Here is a 25,422-nt window from a genome sequence, read left to right as displayed (position 1 = left end):
GGTCCAGCGGCCATCCCTGGGATTCCTCTATATGTGGAGTTACCTGCCCTGTTCGATGGATTAATTTCACCCATCTTTTCTTCATGTAACAAACCAACCGAGACACATTACATGTTTAAGAGCCATTGTTTGGATTAGTCTGATCTGGTTTCTCACCTCACGGAGGTGCTCACTACTCTCGTGGGTTGGAGTTATGTGGATACCCTACACAGGATGTTTATTCCCAACTGTTGGATTAACAATGGCATGACTCGTGAAGAATATGCCTTCATGCTAAAGGTATGGTTTGCATTTTCCTTTTTTTCCATTTATTTGTGTACTTTTTTTTTTTTTATTCGTTTGAGTTTGGGATTATATCTAATCAGGGCAATACAAATTGAGCAATGGGAGACCTCTACTGATGAGTCAGCACAGTAGAGACAACACAAACAAGTGAGCAAAAGACCTTTAAAAAAAAAAAAAATCTTTTTTGTGTTTTCTGTGGAACTTATTTTTATTTTGGAGAAGCTGAACTTGGACTATATTTGGATCATATAAATTAAGACGACAGCTGGAAGTTTTGATTGGAGCTTTTAACTAATCTTTCTAATGGAGGAAACCTACCTCGCCTTTGTGGATTAACGTTTCCTCTTCCAACTGTGGAACTATAACTAAACCCTGGATACAATTAAAGAACCGGGCAAAGTTCGAGGACTAAATTGCACCTGTTGAGCGACTTTTGCAGAGGACCTCAAGTTTGGAGAGTGCACAGTCTCCTAATTGTGGAAGAAAAGACATTAAACATCAAGGAGTTCCTGAGTTGTTATTGCTGCTCTCTATCCGTGGAATGGAAGAATATTAATCTGGATTACAGCTTCTTTTCTCCTAATCTGTCCTAGTGAAATTTCCCTGAGGTGCAAAATGAGTGACTACTTCATAGATATGGACAATGGTACCAAGTTGGATGTTAGGACTTGCAAAGAAACTGCCGACTCATTGGTCAACTTCCTGAAGATTTTTTTTTTTGGATTTAACTGGACTTTTCAGTCTCGTATTTTTTTCTCTCCATCAAAATTAAACGGATATGTGAACAGAGACATTTTCCATCATAAAAAAAGGAAACCTTAAATTGGATCACTGACGGATTATTCGAACCAAACCAGACAGTCAGAGCGGCCTAAAAATGGGGATTACGTTTTGAAATGTGAACATTTACGCTTCAGTTTTGCTTTTTAGTTTTTTTTAAAAAGTTTTTTGTTGTTTTTTTTTTTTTTTTGTTCCACCTCCACTCAACAATTTTTGCCCAGTTTTTGCTCACAAAGTTCTATCTCCCTAAATTGTATTTGGAATTATATGTCAAGTTACCACTCTCTCAAAAGGTTGGTATGCCCTGCCCTGTGTATTTTAGCTGTCCTCTCTAACCCCCTAGTTCGAATCCCTGTCTCTCTCCATTTTCCTCACTAACCAAAGTAGCTGGTTCATAGATTGATTACTTAAAAAAAAAAAAGTGTTATTTTACCTTGCATTGTTTTCCTTTATTTCTTCCTATTCTCACTTTACCCCACCCTCAGCTCCTCCCCACCTCCCCACCCCACCCCGGCTCTTCTGTCTCTGAGGGAACCTTAATCAACGCAGGTGTTGAAGTCTCCCAGTATCACTTAAATAGAGAAGGGATGCAGTAATTAGACGGATAGTTAAATTAGTTATACATGTCAGTTTATACATTCTTGACAAACTACTTTTTACATTAAATCTTTTACTTTAAATTCAACCAAGTTTTATAATGTATCTATTTAAACAGCTGTACAAACGCACAGTTAAACTTGTAAGAATTAATAGGCCACCTTTGGGTCACAGGCCTTCAGGTAAAACCTTACCAGCTTAAAATCTGTCCTAAATGAGTATTTTGAGGAGTTCATATCAAGATGTTGAAAGGCAAACAAAAGATGTGAATAACTACCCTGAGGTTTGGCCAAATTAATGCAAAACAAAACAAAAAACCCTCAAAAATGTTAAGATCTTATTATATTAGCTGTTATATAATGAGCATTACTCAATTATTTAATACAATTTTATATATAAAGCACCTTAATCACCTAAACCAAATGGCCGAACACAAAACATAAATATAAAACACATTTCAATTCAGTAAAAATTATTTAAAAAAAGCAATGAGAACTTATTATGTAATTCTTATAAATAGAAAGAATTATTTTAGGATTTGGTTTCTTGGTCTTTTTTCTCTCCCCTTTTAATTTGTTGGTGTAATTACATATTTACGGAATAAAATCTCATAAAATTAAAAACAACATTTTAACGAAGCTGTTACAAAAACTATCTATCTATCTATCTATCTATCTATCTATCTATCTATCTATCTATCTATCTATCTATCTATCTATCTATCTATCTATCTATCTATCTATCTATCTATCTATCTATCTATCTATCTATCTATCTATCTATCTATCTATCTATCTATCTATCTATCTATCTATCTATCTTTTTAACACTTCCCTATATATACGCTTACTATCCTGCTTTTAAGAAGTGTCTTAGGTTTGCTTTTCCCATACATAATGCTAAAGAATGTTTTCTATTGGAAATTATGTTTGGAGCTTTAAAATATAATTTTCCTCGTGTTGTTTTCCTCTTGGCTGCAGATTTTACTGTATAGCATAAGGTAATGTCGCGAGCCGTCGAGCGCAACATCCATTTTAGCACAGGGCTCACCAAATTGTCATTTTGATGGATTACTCTGATTTATATGGGCACAAAAGACACACTCTTGTTTCAGCTGGTTTATTTCCAAATTCAATTTCATGGATGTTTCCTGAGAGAATACTTTAACGGGGTTTATTTCATTGCTAATATCATACAATTGTATCACCATAGATTGCTATTTAGTATGTAAGAACAGCAGGGTGGGAGTCTGTCAATCCGAGCAGGTGACTAGGTATGATTATTTGAAATGCTTTGTTACTATATGACTGAGACCTTATATATGGGGCTGCTTTTTAATCATGCAGCAGGAATGAATCCTTATGAATATGCTGCTCACGTCAAACCAAAACAGTTGATGTGCTTAGCATGCACCCGAGTGGACTAATAATCACTCCCTGATGCAAATTCTCTCCGAAGGTAGAAAAAAAAAGAAAAAAGAAGTTGAACTGAATTGTTTTTGAGCTCTATGAATAATGTAAAACCTTTTTTTTTATTTTGGTGATGTAAAAATGAAGGATATCTGTTAAACATTTGGCCTGTGCCATTAAATTACCATTTTGGAGAGCATCTGGGGGTCAGGGTAATCCATCAATTTCACAGCAGACATCCTTGTGCCATACATGTTATTCATGAATCCAAACGCAGACGATCGAATTGAATAGGCTGAAGCAGACCATGGCCCTGACCTCTTGTACTTTTTCATGTATGGCGCTCTGAAAAAGACTCGCTGCCTGCCTCCTTAAGCAAATTAGTTGGAAAACCGAGGGCAGTATATGAAGTTCACACAGTGTTTCATTTTTTTATGCAAGGCTTGTGTTTATGATCCAAAATATTTAGCTTTAAAGTGCGCCCATATCAGTATAAAGAGTTGCCATAAATGGATTTATGCTTTTAGTACAAAGGGTTCTACCAAAGTCCTCCTTCAAAGGCAGTAAATGTTGGCGTCAGGTGCAAAGGCCAAGTTGAGCGCTCACTAATCATTTACCAAAATCCCTCTTCAGGACATCACATGGCACCTGGTGACGCTTAGGAAGATGCTTGTGTTACAGAAATGTATCAGCCGCCTTTAATACTGCACATTTTATTGATTTCCAAAAGGGTCAAAGGTTGCAGGCAGAGATTTATAATTAAATATGCCTGTAGGATGAAAAGCTGCTGGATTTGAATCGATCTGGAACAATCCTTTAGATTTCTCTCTCTTTTCATCTTACAAAAAAAAAAAAAATAAAATAATGGAAATGTAAAAATAAAAGCACGTTAAAGCATAAAAAAAGGGAATTTCTAATATCTGATGGTGAGAAAATAAGTTTATTCCAAATACCTCTGTTTTGTTTTGTTCATTTGAAAATGATCTGTCTGTACACGCCCAATCAAAAAATACAGCTTTGAGTTAAAACTAGTCAGAAATAAAAGAAGCAAATAAAAAAAAAAAAAACCATTAAGGGTACATTCTGTGCAGAGGCTTCTGTTACAGCTCACTGCAACCCTGAATAAGAGAAATTAGGCGTAAGGATAGTAGGATGGAGCCACCTTTGGAAAATAATTAAAGCTGTGTTTTCTTTTCTTTCTTCATATATATATGTGTGTATGCATGTGTGTATGTATGTGTGTATATATGTATGTGTATATATGTATGTATATATATATATATATATATATATATATATATATATATATATATATATATATACATATATATATATACATATATATACATAATGTGTGTGTAACTTAGACAGATTTGATTTATTCATTTTGTGTGTACGAAAAAAAATGTAATTTAGTACAGCTCTCTAGACCTTTTTAAGTTTATATATATATATATATATATATATATATATATATATATATATATATATATATATATATATATATATATATATATATATATATATATATATATATATATATATGTGTGTGTGTGTATATGTATATTAAACTGTGGATTTAGATTATTCTAAAGCTCAACATTAAACCCTGATGGTCTAGGGTTAGCCCAACCAGTATAAATATACCTCAGAGGCCCAGGCATTGATGTGGTTAGTTGGATTTCTACAGTGTAGAGATAAACTTCACCTGAATAATTACACTATTTTTGGACTAAGGTAAAAAAACCTAAAAACACGTAGGATATAAAAATTATTTGTATATATGGTTGTATGTAATACTTTCTTTACATATAGCATACCATATGGAGTGCTAACCCCTAGAGTATTGTTGTCTGTATAAGTGCTTTGTTGGGATTGGTTTACTTGTAGGGTAGGCAATTGATTGTTTAAGCCAAAAAGGCTTTTCTGTATAATGAAGGAGTCCCCGTTGTTTTGTTTTCAAAATGATCAAATTGCATTTAAACCTTAAAAACTCCATATACCTTTTATTTTTCCTGTTCTACCTGAATTGATCACTGGTTTGTTATGGAAATTCCTGCTAAAATGGATTTAGTTAGAGTCTGTGGATAAAACCAAATTCAGCCTTGTGTTGCACCAGTGTAGCTAATTTGCTGCTGATGATTAAATCTGATTTCAAACAGCAATAATTGCTGTCCTGTCCCGCTTATTATGGAGACTTTTGTAATATGACTCCCGTAATGACACAGCACTTGTAATAGCAATTTGAATTCTGATTGCTGGATTTTTTAATGAAGATAACACAGAATGGTTTGAAGAGTTTTGTTTTTGTTAGAGAAACTAAAAGAGGTAAAAACCGTGCAGCTTTTTCACAACTTTGGTTCAGTTGGCCAAGAAAATCCCCAGCAAATTTACACGAAAAGTCAAAATGGCTTTTTTCTAGTTTAGAATATAATAAACCAGAATGATTAGATGATCTTTAAACACTTCCTTAATGCCTTTTAAATAACCTAATATTTCGTAGTAGTGCATTAAGAAGAAATGTCTCATGTACAAAGCAAATCTTAGTTTAGTGTGGTGTGTTGAAATTCCTTTCATTTGAATATTAAAAAGTACAGTCAAAGTATTTTGATTCTTCGCCAGCCAAGATCATAGGATTAATATATTATCAATTATTTAGATGTAATCTCAAAACACATAACAATGTGTAAAAAGTCAATTTTATTCGTCCATATGAAGACAAATGGGTCTAATTTAGTCTAATGTTCTATTAAAAGCGATAACAGATCATAATTTGTTTTATCAGTTGCTTATTGAACATTTATTTTAGTTTTGTTGGTAGACCAATAATTCATTTCCCTTTGAAATGCAAAAATCTTTCTTAAAACCTTCTCAAACATTTTGCTCTGTCTGTCCCTGTGTCTAATTATGGCAACCCCTTACTCTATATAACCTATATTGTTGATTGTCCACCGATCTTGAATGATAAAACTGCAAAGTAACTTGGGTTTCTCTTCGTGTTTGTTAGGACTGCAGAGGGTCGCGAGCGGCCGTACGATCACAGCACCTACGGACATCACGAGCGCCCTGGTAGCAGTTTCGACCGTCAACGGCACTATGAAACAGACTATTACCGTGACGCAAGAGACAGGACTCTTAGTAATGCCGTAAGTGGGTCTGGCACCGCAGGTGGAAGTGGTACCGCTGTGTCTTCAGGTGTCAGTGGAACTATAGTTGGTCCTGTTTCTGGAAATACGGGAACTGCTGGATCAGCAGGGGCCTCGACGGCAGGAAGCGGAGGATCTACTTCAAGCGGGGTCGGCTTCTACCGCTCCCACAGCAGGAGTCCTTGTCGGTTTGAGGCACCAGAGCCTCGCTATGAGTCTCGCTCCAGGGAACCGTTTACTTTGGCCAGTGTGGTTCACAGGGACCTTTACCGGGAAGACCGGGGACGGCGGGTGGAGAGGTCGTACCGTCACAGCCGCAGCCGATCTCCACACTCAACACATTCGCGAAATCCCTCGCCTCAGAGACTAGTGACTCAGGCTTCCCGTCTTCCACGCTCCCACAGTGGGTCAGGCTCTCGCAGCCGCTCCTCCAGCTCAGACTCGGTCAGCAGTACCAGCAGCAGTACAAGTGGCAGGTGAGTGAAATATACCCTCAGGTCTCCTGTCTCTTGTGAGATTAAACTCAACTTTATGCCAAGATATTCGGTCATGTATTGTATGCTCATTTTAGGACAGTGTTGTTTTCTCACAAAATGCTTGAATCAGCCAATGTCAACCACGAGAAATTATGCAAGACCTCATTTAAATTGGTCCCATTTTTAAACACGCTTGTGCAACATGTCTAAAACTGGATTGCAGTCAGTGAAGAGTCACGTAAAACAGTGTCTTACAAATTAATTGTACGAAAAACTATTTTCATCCGCAACCATGGTGCTTATTTACACAGTTTTAGAACAAGTAATGTAATCATACAGTCTAAAAACATATAACTATCTTAGATATACAGTAAATCATAACATTTTGGTTTAGATTTATTAGGTGTTATTTTTCTGCTAGTTCGCATGCATTTTTTTTTAAGTAAAAGCAGGTATTCACTAACATAGACATGTTTAAACTGTATATTGTTGTTTTTTTGCTTACTATTTTCAGGAGGTCATGACCTTTATTCTAATGGTGCCTAAAAGCAATCTCATATAAAACGACTGTAAAGACAGTCTTTAGACAACAATGACATGGAAGCTCAACATGTGTCCTGTTATCCAGTTGGTGTCAATATGTTACTTTGTATGATAAGTTATCTATATGTACCCTGGATAAGAAAATGAGTGCTTTAAAGTAGTAAGGAAGTAGTTTTTAAATGTCAAATCATTCTGGCTTGAACATGTATATAAATGTACTCTTTATTGGACAATATTGTCCCAAAATTTTGAACATTTCTATTTAAAAAAAATTCTGTCTTAAAATCTGTGTTGTTTTTTTTTTACTTATCTTATGCAGGCCAGTTATACGTCAGCTTGTACACCTAAATTTGGCCAATCATATATCAACGGTCATTTGTTAATCAAATTTTTTCTGTCATAGCATCTTGATTCATATGTCGCAGCTAATATACACAATGGTTGAAAAAAATTTTTACTTTACCATTGTGCTCCGTCCCAGTGTTCACGGGGATGGACGTCTGTGTCTTCAGCAGGACTTAGAGCTAACAGAGCTGGCAGCGTTGCGAGGCAAGGGCTCTAACATGTACGGCTGTAAGCCTTCTACACCAAACCAAGTTTCTGCCGCCCTGGCGTCCTCTTCCACAACAACTTTGCCCCCGCTTTCCTCCTCTAAATAGAAAATGTATGACAGAGGAGACTCATCCACAACCTCCGACACAAAACTCTCCTCCTCTTGCATGATTCCTCTGTCCATAGTGTTCCTTAACAGTGTCGTTTCTAAGTCACCAATTTAGTGCTACTAGGTCCCAATGGAATTTCCCATTGGGAACCTACTAGTACTAAGTTGCTAACTGGTTAGCAAGACGCTCCCGACAAACTGGCCACAACCAAACTTGCTTGCGAACTTTCCGCCACAACAATCCCGCCCCCTTGATAATCGCCCGATCACATTCACTTTATTCAGTTGTGTAAAGTCGTGCACCACTCGGGAGAATTTGGAACTGCAACGGTTAGAACAGCCCCTTCCCTACGACTTTAAGATCATTAGCTCATACATATGACAGGGATTAATGAAGAAAAACTGCCCATTAAACTAAGATGACAGATCTTAGCCACTAAGAAGCTAAAGATTTGCATTGGAATAGTTTGTAGGCTATGGCAGCTTTTTTGGCAAAGTTTCTAAGGGTGATGAGAAAACTTTGCCTAGCTTACCTTGAGCCGCTAAAACTACTTGCATTTCGACTCTATTTTGCACCATCCCAGATGCGATAAACCGAATGGCTATTTCATGGATTTTAAATGGAGGATTCATGGGAATTCTTTATAGAGCAAAATTGAAGTTTTTTGACACATTAGCTAGGATCACGTTGGCCCAGGGATAAAAAAGCTGTCAGACACCACATTAGAAAAATGTATTCGCTCCGACAGCGTCAAGAACATGCCGTTAACTCCCAAACCAGGGTGAACTTCAAGCAACAGAGTGGAGTCATTGTTTTTGGAAAGATATGCTGGAAAAAAATAAATTTTCTTGTTTTTTGTGGAGTATGTATAAAGATTTATAAAAACTTTATTCTAGTTGTTAAAGTCCAAAAGGTAACATTGTTTAATGCTTTCTTTATCATTAGGAAGGCAGCATGATTAAACAAGTCATGAAGCCTAAAACTTTATTTAGTAATGGACACACAAGGAAAGAATATGTTTTTTTTTACATTTATTTTTAATGCCTCTAATGTGTCCTAAAGATAGTAAATTTTATGATTATATTTGGTGATTATATTATTGGGTCTTCATTACAGTTAAAACTTAAATCTAAAACAGCAGATTTACTTATATACTAAGATCCTATGATCCGGGTCTTGCTTGTCAAGGTGAAACCTACCCTGCTGTGTCTCTGATGCAATCTTTGGGTGTGATTTTTACAGTGTTCTAACTAAATCAAACAGCAGTAAGGCAGTTACAGCGACCATAGCAACATTTCAGTTTCCTGTATATCTCAGGAGTTATCACAACCACATACCAGTGTCTTCTGCGTAATGCAGTTTAAATCATCGTGCATTAGTGCACGGTTGGCGGCACTGATTTATCATAATGGCGGGTCTGTAAGATTTGGCACAATTAAAAAGGGAAGGTACCTTAAGGACGCTACAGGAGAAATACCTCACTTGAGGGATATACGGAGGTCTGAATTTTAGCCGAAGTCATATCATGCCATGGAAATATCCTTCTTATGACAATAAACAAACCCTTAGTTAGAGTTCCATTTGCGTAAATACAGTATCCGATTTCCAAATATTTTCACTCTAGTCTGTATTGCTGGTTGGATTTCCTTTAGAGTTGTAAAGGGGTGTTTGGTTAACTATTTTAATGGCACATTGTGTCGTGAACATTTGCATGCTGCTAAAGTCCACTTTGATTAGTCAAGTTTATGTTGTGAATTAACGTGCCTCATGGGGTTGGTGCTTGAGGACAAAGGTTTGTGTGTCCCTCTGCTTTTGATGTGTGGAGCGATGGCCGCAACCTCTAAATCATCGTTAACTTTGGCCCAACTACAAAACGCCTTGTGGAAAATCCATGAAATGTTTGTTGTCGATTTCCGAAGCTCTTTTTTCATGCAGAAATATAGCACAGGTCGTTGCAGAAAATTATTTCTTTTGTCATTAATTAGCTGATTGGTGTTTATATGGAAAAACATTACAATAAATTACAGAGGAATGATAATAAATTTTATATTATTGAAATGCTTTAAAGTTGTTTACTTAAATGTGATTTTAGTGCTTTATAAAATGATTGAAATCAGAGTAACGGCTGATTTCTCTTCATGGGAATTTAGCTGCACTCCAGTTGTTTTTTCTCCTTTGACTGTCTCACTACTGGCTGGGCTTTGAAAGAGATGTAGCGACACATGTGGTTTGACCGGGAAGTAGGGGTTGGATATCAGGAGATGGCAGCTGCCTTTTTCGCACTGCCTACCTCTGTGTATGGGTAATTGCAACCGCCCCCCCCATCACCCCCACCCCCCTCCGTGAGATCCAGTTGGAACTGGAAATTTCTGGCCAGTGCTGGCTGCCTGCCCACTCCCACAGGCCAGGCTCCGTCAGCGGCACTTCCGGGAGCGTCTGAGCACAGGAGGAGAAAGTGAGAAGGAAACAAACAGCAGAGGGCCTAGAAAGCTGAGACAGACATGGGAATTGTCTGAGTAGGTGCATGAGGCAGACAGAAATTCGCCACTTTTGCATTTTTTCCCCCCTTCACAGGTTACACAATTCTTTAAAAATGAAATAAATAATAGAAAAGTTGATCATAACCCCTCAACCAAGAATGGATTATGATTATTTTTCTTTATTTGCCACTATCAGTTTTAACAGCATTGCAAGAACTTTCAGACCTCTAGACATCAATAGTATGCTACTTTTTAAAAATCATTCCATACTGTAATTTGAAGAGAATGAAAACAAAGTCTTTGTCTTTTTGTCAGTATTACAAAATGAGATGATGGTGTTTTAACATCACTGGGATATAAGAACCAAAACAAAAAAAATCCCTAATGCATTTCAAACCAGTATATAAGGCATGGCACCCAGCAATGTTTTTTTTTTTAATATGTTCCGTTCAAATGCCTTGTAGCTTCTGCTATTCAGTAATGAAAAGCGAGACTCATTCAATCAAAACACCAGTTGACTCATTTAAACTAATGAGATGCCCGCTCTCCTGATGAGTATTCTCATTAAGCATTACTTTAAAAATGTTGCATTTGTACAGCCCAGTTATTTCCATCACTATAATTCATAACAATGTTAACACATTTCCAAAAAAAAAAAAAATCTACTTTAATCAAATGCTGTTCATTTTTATTCAACCATGTTACAGTTAGGTTCAACACAGTGACATTCAGGCTCAGTCTTGTTTGCACGCAGTTCTTTTTACAATCCTACTCCCTGAAGTCAGTAACCAGATGACACAGCATAGGCTTTTATTTAAAAAGGCAGCAGAATGCATTAAATCTTTGTATTTTATGTGCTTGCTTTGCTGTAGTGAATCGAGCAGTAGCTCAAGTGATGACTCCCCGGCCCGTTCAGTGCAGTCGGCTGCTGTTCCTGCGCCATCAGCTCTTCCATTATCCTCCCTTGACAAGGACGAACCCCGTAAAAGCTTTGGCATCAAGGTCCAAAATCTTCCTGTGCGCTCGACAGGTACGTGGTATAGCCCTGCTAATGTAGACAAGTGAATGTTAAATAAATGGTAATGCATAGTAAGACATTTTTTACTTGTTTGCTACAGATACAAGCCTTAAGGATGGTTTGTTCCATGAATTCAAAAAACATGGAAAAGTTACATCTGTTCAAATTCATGGAGCTTCAGAGGAGCGCTATGGGCTTGTCTTTTTCCGCCAACCAGAAGACCAAGAGAAAGCACTTGGCGCCTCCAAGGGGAAGCTATTTTTTGGGATGCAAATTGATGTCACAGCATGGAATGGCCCAGGTGAGTTTACATTTATACTTACATCTATACTTTGCAAAAAAAAAAATGTAATTCTTGCTCACACACCTTTATCTAACAGAGACAGAAAGTGAAAACGAATTCCGACCGCTGGACGAGAGGATTGATGAGTTCCATCCAAAAGCTACCCGGACATTATTTATTGGAAACCTGGAAAAGACCACCACTTACCATGATCTGCTAAACATTTTTCAACGTTTTGGAGAAATTGTGGTAGGTTGTTTCACTTTAATCTTATTTTTTTTCAGCAACAGTCATACAAACATAGCTGTGTTTTCTGAAAGATATTCTTTGTTATTGTTCCTTAAGGACATCGACATAAAGAAGGTGAATGGAGCCCCACAGTATGCTTTTCTGCAATACTGCGACATTGCCAGTGTTTGCAAGGCCATGAAAAAGATGGATGGCGAGTATCTTGGTAACAACAGACTGAAGGTGAGACTTATGTGGATTTCATTTAGTCATTTTTGTATAATTCTATTTTATTCCAATTTCCAGTCTGATATTTCAACTTTTTTTTTCAGCTGGGCTTTGGGAAGAGCATGCCCACAACTTGTGTTTGGTTGGATGGATTGGCTGCAAACACAACAGAGCAGTTTCTCACTCGCCATTTTTGCCGCTATGGGCATGTTGTCAAGGTAAGCCAGTTTATTCTGGAACCCTACAGTCAACCCCTCTTTTTTTTCTTTTTTTTTTTTTAATAAATTTGACCATTCTTTCTTTTGTTTCTTTCTTTTCGCTAATAGGTAGTACTTGACAGAATGAAAGGAATGGCCCTTATCCTGTACAACAACATTGAATATGCCCAAGCAGCTGTCAAAGACACAAAGGGCTGGAAGATAGGGGGCAATAAAATCAAGGCGAGTGGAAGAGTAGAAATCACAATATGAAAGTGTGTCCTTTAATCTCGGCGCTTTGTGAACTAACCCTGGCTGTTGTTTTTTGTCTTTAGGTGGACTTTGCAAATCAGGAAAGTCAGATGGCTTTTTATCGTTCAATGCAGGCTTCTGGGCAAGATATTCGAGAGTTTTATGAGTTTCTTTCTGAAAGAAGGTTTGTATCATTTGTGTTTTTTCAGGACAGTTGGTCCTTAATACTGTTTCATCCTTAAAACTAAACAGATTTTTTTTTTTTTTTTGGCAGAGATGATCGACGAAGCCAATATGAGTTTCAAACAGAGAGACAATATTACGAAAATGTTAGAACCCCTGGAACGTATACTGATGATCCACGGCGGAAATACCCGGCTAGAAGTCGAGAGTTCTACACTGAGTGGGACCCATATCAAGCGGATTACTATGATTCCCAGTACTTTGAGGACCCAAGAGATTATCGGGAATACAGAGCTGATCCTTATGAACAGGACATCCGTAAATACAGCTACTTGCAGCGGGAGCGAGAAAGAGAGAGGGAGCGTTTTGAGACAGATCGTGGACGCGATCATGGAAGAAGGACCATAGAGCGCAGCCAAAGCCCTTCTCACATCTCCACTCGCCGTCCCGTCAGCCCCACAGCATCACCCTCACTCTCTGAGAGAATACCGAGTGATTCAGATCGGAGGATTTGCTGTCGATCATCTGACAGAAGTGGCAGCTGCAGTTCAGTCTCCCCTCCTAGATTTGAAAAACTGGAAAAGGTGCGTGCCGAAAGATATAATAAAACTGATAAACCTGAGAAGGACCGTGGTTTTGAAATTGAGAGACCAAGTGTGGTTGAAAAGGAGAAGAGAACCGGGCGAAAAGAGCGAGGGGATAAAGAAAAAAGTGAGAAGCAAAGGCTTAAAAAACTCAAAGTCACATCACCTACCATTCAGACGTTGGAAATAGAACCAGAACTTAAAAGAGATGTTAGCCCTGAGTCAGTACTACGGGGTAAGATGAGTAAAACTTCAAAGGATAGCTCTAGCAAAACGAGGTTAGACCTTCTGCCTTGTGTGGTGCAGTTAACACGTGTTAAAGAAAAAGAAGGAAAACTGATTGGTCATACTGTCCAAGAAAAGCAAACATTGAGGGCTGGCAGTGACAGTCCCAAATTGGCATCGCCCACAGCTGACCAGAGAAGTCCTTCATTCCGCTCAGAATCATCCAAAGGTGAGAAGCATGGGAAGATGCCCAGAGAAAAAAATATACACAGTCTAATAGAGATCACTGAAAAGGATTGTAAAATTAAATCCAAAAAACATGGAAAATCAGAGTGTGGATTTGATAATAGCGTTGCTCTGGACATTGATCGTTTGGCTGCAAGAAAAAGGCGTTTTGAAGAATGTGGAAGAGCTGATCGTCAAAGGAGATCTAACGAAGAAGATGCTGGTAAGGCTGGACTTTACAAACTGTGGAACAACACAAAGGATACAGGATTAGAGAAAGTCCTTTTGATCAGAGGGTTGCATAAAAAAGAACAACACAAGGATAAATCTGTCCGGATGGTTTCGGTTACCAGTCCTAAAGATGGACGGGACTGTGAAGGCAAACCTCCAGGCCCCCCTCTGGAGGGGCAGTCGCATTTTGGAGAGTTGCTTGAAGACTCTACATCACAACATAATTCTCCCTTCTTCAGAATGGATTTGGAGGGTTTAAAAGCTGAAAACTGCTCCAGTCTCACAAAGATATTAGATGATGGCAGCTTTGATATGGATGAATTAAAGGAACAGAGACAGCTTTTGTCTGAAAATGAACTGGGAAGTGCAAAGTGCAGAGACCATGATGGCGATGAACATTGTGTGAACATTAACCAGTCTGTTTGCGCAAAACAAATTGAGCAAAGTCGATGGCTCCTACCCAAGCCTAGGGATGCTGATAAAATTGTCAAATTTGAAAGGTCGCCAAATAATGAGGCTTGTGATTCAGAAAAGGACTATATCCAGCATGAAGTTGCAAAATTAAATCAGGACATTGCCAATGAAGACTTCTCTTCTAGTAAACGAAAAAAGCTTGAGAGCTTTGACCTCGACGTCCGGAAAGTAAAACGAGAGAATGACTTTCCAAGCTCCCAGGAATTCAATGAAAACAGCTATGGTATACCATCTTCCATAGGAGCTGGTCAGTCTTCAGAAAATGAGGATGATGATTCCCGCATTTCCCTGTCGGTTGCAAAAAAGGAAAAAAAATCCTCCCCTTCGACTGATGAAAGGTATTCACGCACAGAATCGTTAAAAAATCATTTCAGTTTGACCACTAGAAATTTCCAGTCTTCGAACAATCTTCTCCCAAAGGTAAAATCGTCCTTGCTTGGATTTGATGATGAAGTAATGCAACATTGGGAAAGGAGAATAAAATCAGATTCTCTCAGAATGGAAATGACATTCCCAAATGACACTCTTAAACGGGAAAATATCCACAAACGTCTTAGCCAAGATTTGGAGCCTGGAGAATTGCAGTCTGATTCAGACGACGACGGAGACAACAAACACATCTCTCCCAAATCCAGTAGTTCTCTGTCATACATTCTCAGAGATCGTGAGGAGAGAATGACAGACCTCAAGCTTTCAGGCTCCTTGGAGAAAAATAAGTTTTACTCCTTTGCATTAGACAAAACAATAACTCCTGACACAAAAGCACTCCTTGAAAGAGCCAAGACCTTGTATTCATCAAGGGAAGATAATTGGTCCTTTCTCCCCTCACGTTTTCCGGTGTCACATAGTTGTTCCGAGAAGGATAAGGCAGTGCTGGCGCCTCGACCCATTCCTTCATGGTACATGAAAAAGAAGAAGATCCGTACAGATTCTGTTGAAAAGTTGCATGATAAAAAGGAGGAGCTCAAGCCACAGGACCAAGAACGTCAGGAATTATTTGCCTCCCGTTTCTTGCACAGCTCAATCTTTGAGCAGGATTCACGCAGACTGCAACGCCTTGAACGTAAAGACCAAGATTACGAAACTGTGAGTGGTAGCCCTTTTACAAAGGGTGCTGCTATAGAAACGCATTCAGAGTCTGGAGGGGCTGATGTTTCCACAGAGCCCATTGTGCTTTTCCATAGTCGATTTTTAGAACTACAGCAACAAAAAGATAAGGACCAACCCCCACCTGACCCTGAAAGTGATCCTGTAGTGATGGAGATTAAAAAAGATGAAACTTTGAGCTGTGATCATGTGACATCTGAAAAGGAAGATGAGCCACCCACAAAGGCTTGTGAAAAATCAGTTAGCCCTCCAATAAGTGTAAAAATGACACCATTCCTCCCTTCTCCTAAAGAAACAGCCTTAACAGAGAAGGAAATTGTAGCGCCATCCACTGATCAATCAGTGTCATTTGTTAAAGAGGAAAAAGTTGAACCAGCTGTAGATGGGTGCCCGTCTCATTCTACTCTTGTTGAAAATATCAAATTAGCTTCTCCTGAAGTAACCATAAGTCCTCCACCTACAGTTTCTGAACCTGACTCTGCAACTGAAATAAAAGCTGAGTTAACTGAACCCCAAACAGAAAGTGATAATAGTTTGGTGGTTGAGCAACATGTTGCGGAAGACAAGCCTCACACACCTGCTGGTTTATCAAGTGCCTTTGAAAAAGACACAAGGGAAATTGCTTGCTCTGATTCTTCAAATATGGAAAAAAGCTCTGAAGTGAGTAAGTCAGAGCCTGATATTGAAAACCAGACCGCAGAAGAATTTGAGGAATCTCAGAAAACTGAAACAGATAGTGAGCCGTGTATGCCAGAGCTAGTGGCTGAAGTGAAACCATTACCTACTCGCAGAAAAACCAAGGGTAAAAGGGCAAAAACCCAAGCTGTGTTACGTAACACACAACCAACCAATATTATCAGCAAAGAGAAACCTGCAACACGGAAAAGTGAACGGATTGACAGAGAAAAGCTCAAAAGGGCATCGTCTCCTAGAGCAGAAGCACCTAAATTGTATGAATCAAAAAACACATCAAAATCTCCCATACACGCATCAGATTCAGAGCAAAACCTTGAGTCGAGTTTGATTGTTGGGAGAACACGACGGAGGAATGTGAGGTCAGTCTATGCCACTCTACATGATGATGAACAAGCTGGGAAAGAGGTAACAGAGTCGCCACGTTGCATGCGCAAAAGAGGGGCAGACAAAGACCAAACACAGCAAGAGGTTCAAGTTCAGACTAATACCAGGCGGGGACGCCCTCCCAAGAGAGGTGTCAAACGAATTGTAGAGTTATCACCAGTAAAAGGGGACCAAAAGAAAACAGCTGAAGTTGACACAGAGGCTGGAGAGATGACAAATACTGCAGAAGCTGCTGTGAAACCCTCTGAGGGATGGCGTTCACCCCGTACACAAAAACTCCAACAAAGTTCAATACCTTCCTCTACTCCAAACAAAAAGGGAAGTAGAATAGACAAATCAACTGGGAACAAATTATTGTCAACTGAACAAGCTGATCAGTCAAGCAACGATGAATTAGAGCTTAAGCCTAAAGCCAACACAGAACCTGCTGGCAAGCTATCAGACAGGGCAGAAAATCCAACGCCAATGCTCAGAAAAGAAAAAGATTCTGTTGAAAAAACTTCCGAGGCTGTTGTTGAGAAGAAAGACAACAGCTCATGTGAGAGGGGAAAACAACCTGAAAAAAATGTAAAAGTTAAAACACCAAGGTTGAAACGTAATACTAAACAGTTAACTGATGACAAATCACACAGTCTGAAAAACTTGGAAATTCGGGTTAGTGTTGATGACGTAAAAGGTTTACTTCGCTCAGAGGATCTTGATTCAGATAGTTTTACAGCAAATATTTCAAAAGGCAAGGTTGTGGTGCAAGAGATAGAGGAAGCACAGATGGACTTTTCAAAAGATACCAAAGAGACTAATACACAAGAAAACGAAGACACTCTATCAGAATCTGAACCTCCTGCTGATCCAACTGCTGTTCTTTTAGCACGACAGATGGAGCTGGAGCAGGCAGTTGAAAATATTGCCAAACTTACAGCTGACCAGCCTCCAAGACCTTATAAAGAACCACCTTCTGGGCAACCTAGTGTATTGCCCCCTGTCATAGTAGAACCAGAAGTTGAAGTTGAAGAGGAAAAGCGAGCAAATCCCGCCAGTGAAACAGAACTTGCTGCTGCTATTGATTCCATTACAGCTGAAGAAACTTGTGGAGAAGCAGATAGCTTCACGGCTGCTCCTACGTACTCTGCTCTTGTTCCTACCCCTGAATCTGTGATCTCCACCTCATCCTCCTCCAATGACATCATGGAGCCAGAAACACACATGGCCATTAATAATATCCTAGCTGGAGACCTAGATGATGACTCTCAAACCCAAAGCCCAAAACCTTTAATGACAGAGTTAAAGGCAGCTAATGAACCAGTTCTTCTTGACCCACCTAAGAAGACAAATAAAGTCAGAGCCAGAACCCCAAAGAAATCAAGAAGTCGTAAAGGTTTAGCTAGCAAAAAGGGGGACTCTGCTGATGAAGTTTCTCAGTCAGAACCATCACCAGTAAAGTTACCTGAGTCGATCCCAGAAGATCCAGAAACTGCTGACTCAAAAGCAGTGACTGTTTCAGCTGGAGTGTCTTCAGTGACTTCTGTGGTTACAGCTGTTGCAACTTGTAGACGTGATGTTACAAGTGCTATAACAGTAGACAACCCCAAAGAGGCAGAGCAGCCTGAAGTGGAACAACCTGTTCCCAAAGAATCTGCCTTTCATTTAGGTACAAACAACAGCGCTGCTTCTAAAAAGCCTCTCCAAAAGGTAGAATCAAGTAGTCTTTCCTTCAGCCCTACTAATTCTACACCAGTTTCCCAGCTTAATCTTCCGTTGTTACGACCGGCCAAAATGCCACTTTCTCCTGACTGGCCTCAACGATCTGAAGAAAGCAGGATCTTTGTTAATCCTTCCTGTCATGTAACAGTAGTTACTCCCACAATACCTCCATCAACTGCGCTTGGAACGACTGCAGCTAATCCCCCAATGCCTCCTGACACCAAGGCCTCTGATATTGATCCTAGTTCCAGTACTCTGAGAAAAATATTAATGGAACCCAAATATGTGTCAGCAACCAACAGCAATGCTATGACTACCACTATGGTAACATCTGCACTGTCTGATCATTCAAAGATGTCCGAGAACGAAAATCCCACTGATGCACTTGGTTCAAGACAGCTACATCTTGAAGAAAGGCCACTAATCCCACCTAAGTCATTGCACCATAAGCCATCCCCACTTACAGAATCCCAACAGAATTGTGGGGAAAAGAAACCTCATACAATTATGTCGCCGACTACCTCAGTAATAAGTAGAATTCCAATGCCTTATGATACAGAAGAAACGCCACGAATTTCGCTAAGTAATCGAAGTATTGGTCTGACCATTCCCAAGCAAAAAATTAGATCAAACTCCAATGAGAACAACCGCTGCCATAGTGTGGAAATACCAGATGATGTCTCTAGAGGGCGCTCTGTTGTTGAGTCTACTCCCTACCATACAGGTTCTAGTCCTGGTTTGAGGGTGAACACATCAGAAGGTGTAGTTGTTCTGAGTTATTCTGGTCAAAAAACAGAAGGACCTCACAGGATGAGAGCCAAAATAAGCCAGATTCCTCCTGGTGATGTGGAATTTCAACAATCTGTGCCCAAATCTCAGCTAAAGCAAGACCCTATCATAACTTCATCTCAGTCACCTAACCCAAAAGCTCCTTCGACTCCAGCTGGCTATGGGCACACAGGAGTCCTTTTGACCAATCAGTCCTACAGTTCTCAACCTGTTATTTCAAGTATCAAGCAAGAAGGTGTTGTATGTGACAAATCTGAAACGCCCTACCATACAACTTCATCAGGTGTTGTGAAGATGTTCCAGCCGCCTGTTAGCTCCTCTCAAGTTTTGATGTACAATCAAGCTGTAATACAGCAGCAGCATGGCAAAAGAGGATTAGTGACAGAGACATTAACAAAAAAGATGGACATTAGCAAAGCTGTTCAGCAGTCGAACTTAAGTCCTGTCATGAGTCCACACCACCCATCTATCCCTGGAACACGTATGAGTCCTAGCCCTGGCAACACAAACGATCGGTCTAGTTTACACCTCAAGCAAGAACCCCATTCTCCTCGAACAGCTGGTCATTCCCCGTCACCTTATGTCAAAACCTGTCCATCCAGCAGCTCTCCCATTGGGACATCTGTTGTTTTCAGTCAAGGTATGCCAGCGCTGTCCACGTACCCTTCCAGCATGCATCACTCCCACTCAGAACAGTCATCCGTCATAATCCAGCCTCATAGTGTAACTCAGTCATTAGCTCATGAAGCCAGAATGAACAGCACATCTTTGTCTGGGATAAATTATGGAAGGCGAGGAGACTGCTTGCCTTCTTCGCATCCAGGATCTACAAAAAGCTCAAATACTCCACAGCCTAATATAATTCGAGATATGGTTTTACAGTCTCATTCAAGTCCTCAAAGATCAATGTCAGCTTGTGGAAACAGTGCATGTGAAGAAGAGCCAAGACACTTTAACCAAGCTCATAGTAGATCCTCAGTTTCCCATCTTCCGTCAGATGTAATGGTGGCACATAGTGAACACAGAGGACTTCACCCAGGCATTCGCATGGACCAGTACAGAGAAATTCACCAGCGCTTACTCATGCACCAGCAACTAGGAGAACAGGCATCTGTTGAAGCAAGGCAGTCCCGCAACTCAGAGAGTGCAATAACATCTTCAAGCAACATCTCTGGACCGTCAAGAAGTCCTATATTGGTAAAGGGCATAGACTTTTCTGCAAAAGAGCCTCTCAACTCACCAGAAGGGAAGCTAATGCATTTAAGCCCCAATGAAAGTAGAATTAGAGGAGTCCATGCATCTAGCCCTGTTTTGATGTCTTCTCACCCTCACGGAGTTCAGCTAATGCATCCAGGAGGAAGCAACTTTTCAGTATATCGAGACATGCGGGGCTTCCCATCCCAGTTTCCAGGACACAATCTGGCTAACCAAGGCATTTCATCTACACAGGTAACAACTGTCAATTGTGAGAATAGTTTTTTTTTTACAGATGACCCCAAATTGTGCCCTGATTTCGTTAACGTGATTCATTTTTTTCCTAATCAGATCCCTACGGACCATGAGCTGGGAACCAGAGGAAAATTAAGTCAGCCACATGGGGGAGGAAGTGATTCCACACCTGAAAGCCCTCATCTTCGTCACACTACCTCTTCGGAACTATCACACATTTCCCGAATATCAGGGGAGACAGTCTCTCCGTCATACCAGTCCCCATTGATGTCACCTATGGGTCTCTCTCACAAGCCAGATCTGTCGCTACAGAAAGGCCCTTGCACCTTCCTCCTTACTCCACCACCAACGGCGCCCTCATCAAGCCCAAAACAGCTACGACATGATTCCAAGCTGGAACATTCCGGACATCGGTCCATCGACATGGTTCAACTGTTAAAAGTAAGACAAATTAACCATCAACATATACAGTTGTGCTTGAAAGTTCACATACCCTCCCATTGAAGAAAATTATACATTCACACTAGTAATTCAAATAGCACAAACTGAAAAAATATTATTAAATATATATATTTTATTGCTTGTTTCAATTCATATTTATTTAGCAGTCTTTAATGGAACGATATGTTGCATGCTGTTCAACCACGACTGTATATTTAAAAACTGTACTATAAGAAGGTATAACAACAGGATGAACATATTCTATCTGCCCTACCTGTCTTAGCAGTCATCAGTTTCAATATTTGAATAGAGGCAACTTCACACAAAGTGTTGTAGAAAGAAGCAAGATTTATTTTTTTTCAATTTTAGGATGTGGAGGACATCAATACTGCCTTGAAATGATTAACATTGGCGGTTAGAATGGTTAGCACAGCTGGCTTTTTTAAAAGGGCAATATCTTTACCCTAGCTCAGGAATTTCCAAACCATTTATCTTCCTTTGCACACACAGATTGGGTTCTTTAAAGGATAAAACTGAATAACTTTGCTATAGCCTCTTGCTCTAACCCACAACTTAAAGGAATAGTACACCCAAAACATGATTAGCCTTCATTTTCTACTCACCCCCATGCTGAACAACACTCTGGAGTACTTTTTTGATATCTCAAATGCATCTGGAGATCTGGGAGGCTTCTTGCTGTCTGCTGACATTCAAATAATGGAGGTCTATGGTGCCCGAGGCAGAAAGGTCCATAAAAGTCCACAAAAAACGTGTCAATATTTCTCCATACTGCTCGTCCAATGTAATCCAAGTGTCCTGAGTGGGTAGCATCCAGAATTTACTCGAAACGAAGTCATTTAGAACGTTTTAGAGCCTAAACAGTAGTGTATAGGATTTCCTAATAGCGCCCCCATGCGCGCTCACGATTCTACGGAAGCCGGCAGACCAAACCAGCGCATTCAGCTCGGCAAATAACTCATGCTCTTCCTCATCACTGAAGTCCTCAGACATTTTTCTTTCGTTGTTTCTTTCTTTGCACAGGTAAACAGCACATTTCTTCTTCTACGCTTGCATTATCGGCAGAGCAGACGCTGAATGCGCACTTTCTTCCGGTTTGGTCTGCCGGCTTCCGTAGAATCGTGAGCGCGCATGGGGGCGCTATTAGGAAATCCTATACACTACTGTTTAGAATCTAAAACGTTCTAAATGACTTCGTTTCGAGTAAATTCTGGATGCTACCCACTCAGGACACTTGGATTACATTGGACGAGCAGTATGGAGGAATATTGACACGTTTTTGTGGACTTTTATGGACCTTTCTGTCTCGGGCGCCATGGACCTCCATTATTTGAATGTCAGCAGACAGCAAGAAGCCTCCCAGATCTCCAGATGCATTTGAGATATCAAAAAAGTACTCCAGAGTGTTGTTCAGCATGGGGGTGAGTAGAAAATGAAGGCTAATCATGTTTTGGGTGTACTATTCCTTTAAATGAAATGCAGACATGTACAAAATCTAAAATGCATTCGTTTTTAATTATCTCAATGTTTCCTCTAACATCCTTCGTAATTACCTCACCAGCAGATTTTCTATTGCAATACAATACGCCTAATTATAAAATTAAAGTCTCTTCATTAAAACATGGCCATATTTTGAATGTGAGCTTTTTTTTTTATTTAATGGAGAGGCTAGTGCAAAATGTTTTTTGAGCTAGGTTGAGGCTGATTATTGAAATTTGTGTATTTTGCAAAACTGTAATGGGACGCTATTTGTATCCAGTCATGCAGAATGTTTTTATGGTTTATTATCATTTGAACAAACTTCTTCACGTCATTCAACTGAACTTCTTATGTTTGCGGCATATTTAATGAAAGCACAGCTAGTGAAGCTGAAAAGAGCTAACTTTGAGTCATGCTCCCACATGAAAATCTACAACATGAAAGTAAATTTTAATGAGGTGAATTTTGTGCCATTATGTCACAAGTAAAGAACACAATTTGCAAGTGGAAGTTTAAAAAAAAAAAGAAATAAAAAATGCATTAAAACTTGAAAAACTGCAAACCAGCAATGAATATGAAAAACACTTTTATAAAAAAAGGAGTAATTTCTTGGAATTTTTAATTATTTTTTTTTCTTTTTTTTTTAAACTTTTTTTTGAAGGATTCTATATGTTCTTTTTCTTTTTTTCTTTTCTTCTTCTATTTTTTTCAATAGACTGATGCCAGTGTTAGTACAGAGTTGGTACAGTACTCTTCACTTCAGAGGAATGCCCCCCCCCCCCCAAAAAAAAAAAAACAAAAAAAAAAAACAATATCTAACAAAATGGAAAAGTTACTTTAACATTTTTCATTTTGTAAATTCTGGATAAATTTGATGGAACAAAATCTACTCCATAGTTGTAATAAAGACCAGGTAGGCCTTGTTTATGGTGCACTCACAGATCTTGAGAAAGATTTAAACTTCCCATTGGATAGTTCGACCTTTAAGGTGGAACTCTAGTTATCACATTTGAAAAATGATTTTAAATCTGTAGCAAAGGAGAAGCTCTAATTGAAATAATTAAACACTGTTTTATCTTTTTTTCCCCCCCAGAAATATCCTATAGTTTGGCAAGGCCTCTTGGCGCTGAAAAACGACCAGGCTGCAGTCCAGTTACACTTTGTGTCTGGAAACACCATGCTGGCCCAGCGCTCCCTTCCACCCCCGGAGGGAGGTTCTCTTCTCCGTATTGTCCAGAGGATGAGGCTTGAGGCTTCCCAGTTGGATAGCGTAGCACGTAGGATGACTGTGAGTACCTTGGTATTTTAGCTGAGAGCCAGAAACATTAAGCATTGAATAGATTACATGGATCCTCAGATTTATAGAATTGTTGTAAAATGCCTTTTTGAACCTATTTCTGGCAGATGGAAAATGACTACTGTTTGCTCCTGGCTTTACCCTGTGGTCGAGACCAAGAAGATGTCCTTGGTCAAACCCAAGCTTTGAAAAGTGGCTTCATTACTTACCTGCAAGCCAAACAGGCAGCTGGCATCATTAATGTACCCAACCCCGGCTCTAACCAGGTTTGTTCTAAACTGCAGCTTTTCTTCTCGCTGTTGTTCATGATGATTTCCTTCTCACACTGTTTTCATGTCAACTACAGGCAGCTTATGTGGTGCAAATATTCCCGCCGTGTGAATTCTCGGAAAGCCATCTTTCACGCCTGGCTCCGGACCTTCTCAACAGCATCTCCAGCATTTCCCCTCACCTCATGATTGTTATAGCCTCTGTTTAATTGATTACCTCCATTTTCTTTTTTATTTATTTTTTTCTGAACAATGCCAACACCAGCCCTTTTGGATTGAACCAGTTTGGAAACTGGACATTTTTCATCCATATGAGTTTGACTCAAAAAAAAAAAAAAAAAAAAAAAATACAAACAACAAAAAGACGAACAGAAAAAAATACAATTGTTTCCTCCTTCACTTCACCAAGTCCTTAAATCACCCAGTGATGATGAATTCCAAAAACTAGACCTTTTTTAAATAGGATGCAGAGGGTTGAACGGTGATTTTTGATGATCATTTTGGATTGCAGTTTTCCTTTTTTCATGTTTGAGCTGTTCTGCATAGCCTTTTGTAATTCATGACATTCATAAAGCTGTGGATCCAGACCTACAGATGGGACGTTTTTTTACCCTCATAAGTGATTGTGATGTTTTTGTTTCCTTTTTTTTTAAACTTGAGATTTCATTGCACTATGTTGACAAGATTTTATGAACTCTGTACGTATTTGTGCATACATTGATACATGTTATGAATTTATTCTAGTGATTAGTCAAAGGAAGCTATTGCCAACGGATTGATGGAGGCGATTCTGGTCTTCATCAGTCATGATGGTTTCCTCCTACACTTTCTGCAAGTTTCTGTGACATTTCCAAACCCGAGTTTCCATCTCAACGTGTTCCCTACCCCAAGGAACTCATGATGGGACCCGTGGAGTTGTACATTTTACGCGCAATGCCTCAATAGGGGACGGTAAAAAAAAAAAGAGACTTATTTAATTATTTTCCTTTCGTTTGCATCTTCTGGAATCTCGAAGTTATCGTGGACAATTGTGTGACTGTAAATAATGTAAATATATAAAAAAGACTGAAACTGAAAAATAGAGAGACCAAGCAAATTATTTTACAAGACAGAAAGTGAATTCCTTGTTTCTTTAAGTATGCTTTTTGTTCGTCCTTATCACATTCTTATTTATTTTTTAATCGTTTATTGTTTTGGTTGGGAGACGAATGTGAATCAGAGGGAAGATATGCAGAAAAAACAATAAAAAAAAAAAAAAACAAGATTCTGTGCCAAAATATCTGTTG

General features: G+C 39.2%; 1 protein-coding gene across 2 annotated transcripts in view; it reads left to right on the top strand.

The window, feature by feature from the left end:
• spen (spen family transcriptional repressor) overlaps positions 1–25,126 on the top strand; it is a 31,761-nt gene extending 6,635 nt beyond the window's left edge. Inside the window, exons 1-14 of one of the 2 annotated variants that reach the window (XM_038298499.1) lie at positions 1,222–1,358; positions 6,079–6,693; positions 11,251–11,408; positions 11,497–11,697; positions 11,777–11,928; positions 12,025–12,150; positions 12,240–12,353; positions 12,462–12,575; positions 12,668–12,768; positions 12,859–20,632; positions 20,729–21,073; positions 23,664–23,858; positions 23,975–24,133; positions 24,214–25,126. In XM_038298499.1, the coding sequence (XP_038154427.1) occupies positions 1,333–1,358; positions 6,079–6,693; positions 11,251–11,408; positions 11,497–11,697; positions 11,777–11,928; positions 12,025–12,150; positions 12,240–12,353; positions 12,462–12,575; positions 12,668–12,768; positions 12,859–20,632; positions 20,729–21,073; positions 23,664–23,858; positions 23,975–24,133; positions 24,214–24,345 (10,212 nt within the window). In that variant the 5' untranslated portion in view covers positions 1,222–1,332 and the 3' untranslated portion in view covers positions 24,346–25,126. Of the gene's footprint in view, positions 1–1,221; positions 1,359–6,078; positions 6,694–11,250; positions 11,409–11,496; positions 11,698–11,776; positions 11,929–12,024; positions 12,151–12,239; positions 12,354–12,461; positions 12,576–12,667; positions 12,769–12,858; positions 20,633–20,728; positions 21,074–23,663; positions 23,859–23,974; positions 24,134–24,213 lie in introns of those variants that run through there. The other variant, XM_038298498.1, reaches the window with a different exon arrangement.
• Positions 25,127–25,422: the final 296 nt, after the last annotated feature.

This window comes from Cyprinodon tularosa, unplaced genomic scaffold (genome assembly GCF_016077235.1).
Source record: "Cyprinodon tularosa strain WSP-4 unplaced genomic scaffold, ASM1607723v1 ctg409, whole genome shotgun sequence".
In the NCBI taxonomy this organism is placed as follows: domain Eukaryota; kingdom Metazoa; phylum Chordata; class Actinopteri; order Cyprinodontiformes; family Cyprinodontidae; genus Cyprinodon; species Cyprinodon tularosa.
The sequence above is the reverse complement of the archived record's forward strand: the minus strand, read 5'-3'. Positions and strand labels throughout refer to the sequence as shown.